At 27.3% G+C, this 8,950-nt stretch overlaps 1 protein-coding gene across 1 annotated transcript; it reads left to right on the forward strand.

Annotated features, from left to right (window-relative positions):
- Window positions 1–2,874: 2,874 nt before the first annotated feature.
- LOC107925843 (uncharacterized) lies at window positions 2,875–5,936 on the forward strand. Its single transcript, XM_016856572.2, has 4 exons — window positions 2,875–3,025; window positions 3,449–3,566; window positions 4,242–4,314; window positions 5,565–5,936. Exons 1-4 carry the CDS (start codon window positions 3,001–3,003, stop codon window positions 5,811–5,813), a joined length of 465 nt encoding a protein of 154 aa, XP_016712061.1. The 5' UTR covers window positions 2,875–3,000; the 3' UTR covers window positions 5,814–5,936.
- Window positions 5,937–8,950: the final 3,014 nt, after the last annotated feature.

Raw genomic sequence — 8,950 nt, forward strand, 5'->3', positions numbered from 1 at the left:
CTTAACTCGTTCCCTTTTGATCCCCAGTTTCCCATTCATCATGCTACCCCATCTCTTTTTGCCGACTTGTAGGCATTTAATTTGACAGATTGTTTCCGTTTTGGGTTAGATTAATTCGAGTTTAAATAATTCAAGTTAAAATTATTTCGGGTTTAGTTTATTTTAGTTTAAATTGTTTCTGTTTTGAGTTATTTCAAATTTTTCAATCAAGATTTTTCTGAGTTATGTTTGATAATAGAGTTCGGGTAACTTTGAATTATTTATTTTAAGGGTTTCGATTATTTTATATTTAGATCATTTAAGATCCAATATGTTAATTTTTATAATCAAATTAAAATGAATGAAATTCAAATTCAAATTAATTAGATTGAATTTTAGAATTTGGATTGAAAAATATAAAATTTCGATGATGTGAGATTATGCCACATGATCACACAAAAATTAAAATTTTTATATAAATTATTTTCAAGTGATGGTCTGTACAATATTAGAGTGTCACATATAATATTCTAATAACCGGATTGGTGGTTAAATCGATTTGACCACCACTAGTTTTCAATTTAATCGGTTTAATCAGTTCAATTGCTAGACTAATAATGAATAGATAAATAATTAAAAATTCATAATTTAAAAAAGAATATTAAATCGGTTAACCCATTCAACTACTGAATTTTTTTCTCCAATTTTCAATTTTTACTTGTTTCGAGCCATTTCCAATTCAATCAGTTCAACCCGTTTGTTTAAACTAGTATATCGATATGTCTCAACCCAACTAGTTCAACTGACAAATCCAATCATATTTCAAGAACACTAGTCACATCATCAAAATCTTAACGGAATCTAAGTTCAGGAACCAAAATGGAACTAGTTATCAAGTTTAGGTACCAAAGTAAAAAAAAAAAAGAGTAAAGATACCAAAGCAGGCCTAATTGCCAAGTTTAAGAGTCAAGAATTATATTACCCTTCTAAAATTTTTGAAAACTTTGGGTTATTCCGAGTTCGATTCATTTCTAGTTCAAACTATTTTGAAATTTGCCAATTGAGTTGTAGAGTCTAATTATTTTAGATTCTTTTTTTTATTTATTCATGTTTAATACTTGAACTTTCGTCATTCGAATTATTTATTCAAAAAAAATTATCGTTCTAAATTTGAGTAAATTAAATTTAAGCAGTCATTGATTTAAATTGAATTAAATTTAATTTTCAAGTTTTTAAATTTGAATTAAATTAATTTTCAAAATTTTCAAATTTGAATTAAAATTGAAATGTGTAGTTAGATTGCCAATAAATTTTCAACTTTTAAGATTTTTGTTTTTTTCATTATTGTTGTTGTTTTGTGCCTTATTTTACCTGTTTACTAGAGAAGAGTTTAATCATCTTTTAATGAAGACAAATGGGGTAGTCTGCCCCTTCCCTAGGGTTCAATAATATATGATATTTGGCTATTAATATATTTTCCTTCTAAAGATTAACAAAACTCTTTTTATAAAAAAATAATTAATACCTTCGGTCATCTAAATAAACAAGAATTAAACAGTCTTTCTCTCCTCTCACTACCCACCCTACATGCTATCTATCATTTTAGATACCTAAAACTAACATTGAATCGCTCTGATCTGAAGCAATCTTACTCTGCTAGCTATAATCGAATCTTCTAATCTCCTCTGGCACCGTATTGATGGACCTCAATTGACTTGAAGAGTGGATTGTCCCTCCTGTTCCACTAGTCTCTAAATCACCGTCGGGTCATCCTCCACCCACCAAACATCACATTTTCGGCAAAACCCCTATTTGAGGTGAGCAACCTGATTGCCCCATCTTGATATGCTAAAATTTACATATCATAAAACCCAATACAATCTGTTTCGCTTCCTATATGTGGTTAATAATTTTTGATTGATCAATGTATGTCGCTTAAAGATTCGTTATAACCACCAAGAAATCCCCCTCAACCTCCATTGTCGAAATCCCAACTCCTATGGAAACCTCAAGAATTTTTTTCAAATAAATAAGATAAATGATTTGCATTTTATTAATTCGGTCAATTTGAATGATTTAATTTTATACGTTAAGAATTGAATAAATCAACTAAATAAGAAAAATAAATAAATTGCACAAATTATAATGCTAAATCAAATCAACCGATTCGTTTAATCGAGAATATTGAGTTTTTTAAAATTCTCCATAGTAAGTATTTATTTTATTTTAAGTTTAGGTATGTAAATGAATTTTGAATTTAATAATTAAAATTTACTCAATTTATTCAATATAAAAATATTTTAAATTTAATTCTATTTAACGTATAAAATTAAAGCCCACAAATCTCTACCAAAAATGCATTTGACTCGTATAATTTGCCAAAATGAAAACAATAGTTCCGATCACAAAGAAAGCTAATTAAAAACTAAAAAAGGCTTTATTCATTTATTGGCCCCTAAACTATACCCCAATTTTCAGATAGATCCTTAAAAGTCTTTTTTTTTTGTGAAAATGGTCCTAAACTATCAATTTTGTACCCAAAAGACAATATATCAGCCAATAAAAACATAATCTGTGGTATATTCTTATCGGATGCCACGTCATACGCTTTTTGGGTAAAATGGGGGCAAACCAATAGTGTAGAGGTCATTTTTGGCCAAAAAACTTTAGAGACTAATCTAAAATTGAAGTATAATTTAGGGCTCAATTTAATAATAAAGCAAAAAATAAATATAAAAATCAAAGGGATTTTAAGAAAGAATAACTTTTTGGTGGAAAATTACCCAACAAAAGAGGTTCTTTTCTTTCCATGCATGGACTCTTAGTTTCTTTCCCTAAAGCATTGCTTCATTCCTAGGTCTTCCAATGCAATAATATATACTCTTCCTAGCTTCAAAGTTTCATTACTCTTGGGGTTACCTATAAAAATCCCTTATAAACCCTCATTTTTACTTCAAATTTTCTATATTCAATTTCCATACAAAACACAAGCTTCCCAAGAAAAAAAAGAAGATCAAGATCATGGGCCAAAACACATCATCTTTTGGTATTATTCCTCTTTAATTTTCCTCTCAATCTCCTCCATTATATAAATAGTCTATATGTGTGTATATGTAGAGAGATTTTGTTTATGTTGAATTCAAGCTTATCATGTTATTTTCTTTTTGAACATTAATCTTATTATACTTTATTATCATATCTACTCTTTTTTATGCAATGCCTAAAACTATCCATAGCCCTTAACCTTTAAATAGAAAGATAATGCGCTTCAACGCACTCGAACCTACGTCCTCCTGCACTGACAACAATGTCCACGCCAATCGAACTAAGACTCAATCAACTTCTTCATTTCTAGTCTTATCATGAGTGAATTTTGTCCAATTATATTCCCTTTTTTAAATCAAATATGTACTTAGAGTTATATTGTATTCGTTGTTGTGAACTCTAAAAATTAGGAATGGGAATGCAGGAAATAAAAAGCGAAAGGAAATAGATTCCACAATAGAGAGATGTTACAAGACATATTTTGAAGGCAAGACAAATTGGACTTCAGCTACATTCTTTCGAGCCATATGCGACACCGTCGAGTAATTTAACTCTGCCTTTTAACATTATAAATGTTTTATTTTTAATAAAAATTGCATTTAGTAGTGTTGATTAAATGTGTAATTAGAATAACATGTTTATATATCAACAAGTCCTTTAGTTAATAGCAAGTCGAAACTTTAAAAATTTTAAGATCGTAAATTTGAGTCTTTAGATTGTTTTTAGAAGAATCGAGATAAAATGATAAAATCTTGTGGGATTAAAAAGTAAAAAGTTTGTACTAAAAAGATTAGATTAAATTCAATGTTGTGTTGTTGGAACCAGATTGGTTGAATTGGGAATCGGCTAAAAAATCGGTTGAATGGGAATTTTTTTAAATTTTTTTAAAATTTTTTTGTCAGACCTATTAGATCAGTGAACTGGTGGCTTGACCAGTTCGGTTTAAAAAAACATTGATTAAATTATTACTTTTTAGAGGGGTTAAAAATATGGGGGTTTTTTTCCATTTAATTGAAGGATGAAATTTGCTAATTTGAATGTTTTAATTTTTTAGGAGGGGCTGAAAAACAATATTCCCATTTAGCCAATTGTGTTAAAAAAAGCTTAAATTAAATGATTAATTTTTAAGAGGGGTTAAAAATACAATTTTTTCTTTTTGAAGTGTTAAAAAAAAGCATGTATTTAAATGCATTTACGTAATGATATGATTTTTACAGAGAACTGAACAAAAAGCTTGGAAGCCCTCAATTAAGTGCACCAAAAATTACAACTCTCAATGTTGCCTTTGAGGTTAGTATTTGAGTACTCCCAATTAAGTAATTCGTTTTTAAAAAATAAAAATAAACATGTAAATTTTTATTTTTTTAATTAAGTGGCAATCCCTAATTAATTGATAATATATAAATTCTTATGAACATAATTTTTGGGGTTTTTTTGGTAGTGTATAAATTTATTAGTCATTAAGGGTTGATTTAGATGGGCGATTGGGTGCTGTGCGGTACAGTACGATGTGTTTAGCTTACTTTTCGTCTCACATTACAGTATCTAATCTCACTACTACCACTATTTTTACACTAACCTCAACTAAACACACTTTTCTACCTATGTATATGGGATAAAGCAACGTTTAATTTTTAAATTTGATATTTTTTTAATTTGATCCTTAAAATTTTTCATCACTTCAATCTTGAAACTTAATAATTTTTCTTAATTTAACTATTAAAATTGAATTTCATTAAGTTATAATTACGTAACTCTTTAGAATTATATCTCATCATCACTTAAAATTTTACAAAAGTTATTAACCATCGTACAAGTATACCAAGATAATTATTGCTCAAAAAAATACGGGTACAAATATAGGGATAAAGCAATATTTAGTCCTTAAACTTAGTAATTTTTTTCAATTTGGTCTCTAAACGTTTTTTTTGCTCCACCATTGATAACTTGACAACTTTTCTTAATTTAGTTTTAAACTTATGGACTGTAAGTAAATCTGAGATCTATATTGCTTCCCCCTCCCAAAAAAAACCGGATACAAATGCAATGATAAAGCAATATATAATCCTTGAACTTAGTAACTTTTCTCAAATTGGTCCATAAACTTTTTTCCCTTCACATTTATCTCAAAACTTGACAACTTTTACTTATTTTATCCCTGAACATTTTGAGATTATACTATATGATCACCTAAAACATTCAAAAGCTTATAGATAGTCATGTAAGTAAATCCGATATCATTATTGCCTCCTCCCCCAAAAAAAAAAAACAAAAACAAATACAAATGTAAGGATAAAGTAACATTTAGTCCTTGAATTGAATAACTTTTCTTAACTTGGCCCCTAAAGTTTTATCTTGCTCATGATTTGATCCTTGAACTTGGATTTATTAAGGTGTAATGACCTAAAACTCTGAAATTATATCATGCCATCACTTAAAACTTTAAAAAACTTACAGACAGTCCTGTAAGTAAATCCGATATCATTATCACCAACAGAAAAGAACCTAAAACGTTTTTCAAAATTGAAATTTGATGGCAGAAATACAAAGCAGCAGCTGAAGGAAAAGAAATATCAAAAGAAGGGTTTCAAGAGGTACTACAAGAGGTGCTAATAGAGTCAGGGTTTTCTGGTCTAGGAGCCAAAGACATATTTTTGTACCTGTTTGGTGTCCCAGTGACTGCTTTGATGATCAAAAGGCAAGCTAACCTTAAAATCCACGATGATATATTCATCCCCGCCATCACTTCTGCTACTGTTTTCCTCCTTGCAAAGCTCAATAAAATTTGACCAATTTGTTTGTATTTATATGAATTTCAAAACTATTTGTATTATGTTTGATAGTTGGTTTGATTGGTTTTAAGGATGTAAAAAAAAATTCAAAAATTTTATTTTATTTTTATCGGTTTGTGATTTGGATTGTTCGAGCTTAGACCTATTCAAGGATATTGGGTTATCTAAGTCTGAAGGTTCATTTGAAATATATAGGAAGGTTTGGACAGAAGTATGAGATTAAAAAAATGAGTTTTAGCAAAATTAAGCCAATTTAAAATATGAATTAAATTTAGGTTCTAATATTCAAGACTCGAGTTTTGCCCCATCCTTTTTACTTTGCAATATATTTTATTATTTTAGTTATATATATTATGTAATTTAAATAAAATAAAATAAAATGTATAATACAACAATGTAAGCCCTAAAATATATGTTAAAGTTGTCTATGTTTAATATATTAATAAGAGAAGAAAACGTGAAGTAATAGATATTACATTAAAAATAATATAAATTATTAAAATATTTATAAAAATATGGGGAGGCTTAAAACGGATTGGGTTAGCCATTTTCAAATATTAGCAGGTTTGAGTAAAATTTGAGATTTATATTTTGAGTCGGGTCGTACTTGGGTAAGCATAAAATGTGCTAATATCAAACATTTTGAGTCAGGCCGCATTTGGGTAAAATGTGCTAGGATCCAAAACACACTTTTCTTTGATATGTCATCTCCTTCAGCCATATGGTTAAATGTTGGTGTTTTCATCCGTGCGGCCCAAATTTATTTGAAACAACAATAATTAAAAAAAACTAAATAACATCAGAGAGAACTCAAATTTAAGCCACATAGATAAAAACATTAACATATAACTATCCAACCAAGAAAAATAATACATTACAAGGAAAAAAAAGCGCATTTTGTATAAAGTGTTTTGGATGCGTTTTTGCCCTATCAAACATAACAGCCTATTTTTTAAAATAATAAAAAAGTTTGGCCTAAATCTCATTTTACAAAAAAAGAAAATTGATATATATCGATAATTTTGCCCCCATATATATAAAAGCTAAAAAGACTTTCTCAGCCCCTTAATTTCTAAATTGAGCAAATTAGTCTCTCTAAAAAAGTTGGAGCAATTTAATCTCGGTCAATTTTAAAAGTGAGTAATTAAGAACAATTAATCATATCATTAATATCTTTTGTCAACATACATAATTTTTATTGGTATAATAACAAATTTAACCCTCGATGTTTACATATTTTATTAAATTGATATTGGTTCTAAAAAATTCAACAAATGTAACCTCAATATTTATAAAGTATTACGGGTTAAATTTATTAAATCATGACTAAATTAATAAATGTGTAAATTATAATAGCTAAATTTATTATTATACTAATCAAATTTATATAAAATTAAACGTTAACATTGCAATTAATCGTTTTTATTTGCTATTTTAAAAATTAATATTAATTAAATTACTTAAAAAATTTTACTTATATAAAACAAAACAAAGGGAAAGGATATGAGGGTTTGACCTAGGCCGCCAGGTGGCGTCTAAAATTCAGAAGATTCATGCATCAAGTCTCCTTTGCGGTACGCCACACTGCTCGAGGACCTACAGCTAAACCGGCCCCCCCGCCCCCCCTGCATTACAAGTGGTGCTCTAGGCCATTTTAATTTTTTCATTAATTGCATTGAAATATGTATAATTTATATTTTTAGATAACTATACTCAAGAGGAAAATTAGAAAATTTTTTATGTAAGAATTAAATTTTAAATATTTACGATATTAAAAATATAATTTTATCATTTAAATAGTTTATATATCTTTATAACTTTAAAAGATTAAATTAAATTTTTTATATTTTTAATAGAGCTAAACTATAATTTTATCATTATTAATTTAAAATTTTATAAATTATAAAGAGACCTAAATAAAAAAAATTTATTTTAAGGGACTGCGGCCCCTACCAACTCCCTGAATTCACCACTACCGTACTTATATACTAAAAATTCCATAAATTTAAAATATAAATATCCATTTAAAAATAGCATACAATAAATAATATTAATACTTTATTATTACTTTGATATAGATAATATCAATAGAAATGTTAGTCTTTTAATGAGATCTTTGTCTTTCCATGCATTATCTATATTATCGAGTTTGTCTCGATTAATCAGTGATATCAACTCAACAATTTAGTCAAAAGTTTAAATCACAATATAAATAATCAAAATTATATTTATATGTATATGTATATTATTAAAAAATTAATATATAAATATCTAAAATTATACATCAAAACATATTAATATCGATATATCAAAATGAAAACGGTTTAATGATAAATTTGACCACTAACGTCATATTTTGTCAAAAAATTAACTCAGTAGAAAAACCTCATGGTAAACAAACGTATAAAGATTGAAATATTGAATTTATTCACTAAATCTATTAGAAAAAACAATTTGAAAAATAAAAAATCAAAGGTTGATGACTAAAAAATACAATTAGAATTATTTTGACAAAATATACAAACATTGGTGATCAAATTTATCATTAAACCGAATAAAAACCATACGTCCACAGATGCAATAACTTCGCCTACTAAAGCCTTCAACCATACTACTGGTTTTTCATTTACTCCTTGCTTCAACTACTTTTCTCTACTCTTTAAAAATTATAAGGTTAAATAATGTTATAGGTCTTTGTAATTTTCAAAACTTCAGAATCTAGTCTCCATATTTTTATTTCCAAGATTTAATTTCTTAATTTTCTTGATTTCAAAATTTAAGTTTGAAATAATAATAAAAACTCACTTAATAGCAATGTAACTAAAAAAAATGGTGTTGTAATGAACCTGAATTTAATAAAATAATTTTTAGAGTTAATAGTTGGATTTGAATTTTGAAATTTGAAAAGTAGAGGGACTAAATTTCTAGAAATTAAAGTGTATAGACTAAATTCCAAATTTACTAAGCATAAATAGACCTGTGGCATAATTTAACCAAAATATAAACTCTTAGTTTCCTCATTTATTGGTATCATTTAATTAGTTCAGTTACTTGTTTCTACTATGAATTATCTTAAATTTCCATCAATGTCAGGGATTAAAAAGAAAAGAAAGAAAGAACGCTAACCAAAATTA

The sequence above is a fragment of the Gossypium hirsutum genome, chromosome D11 (assembly GCF_007990345.1).
Source record: "Gossypium hirsutum isolate 1008001.06 chromosome D11, Gossypium_hirsutum_v2.1, whole genome shotgun sequence".
In the NCBI taxonomy this organism is placed as follows: domain Eukaryota; kingdom Viridiplantae; phylum Streptophyta; class Magnoliopsida; order Malvales; family Malvaceae; genus Gossypium; species Gossypium hirsutum.

Coding starts and splice junctions, on each gene's coding strand:
- LOC107925843 (XM_016856572.2), top strand. CDS start 3,001: ATGGGCCAAAACACATCATCTTTTG. Junction 3,026..3,448: donor CCAAAACACATCATCTTTTG/GTATTATTCCTC, acceptor ATGGGAATGCAG/GAAATAAAAAGCGAAAGGAA. Junction 3,567..4,241: donor GCCATATGCGACACCGTCGA/GTAATTTAACTC, acceptor TGATTTTTACAG/AGAACTGAACAAAAAGCTTG.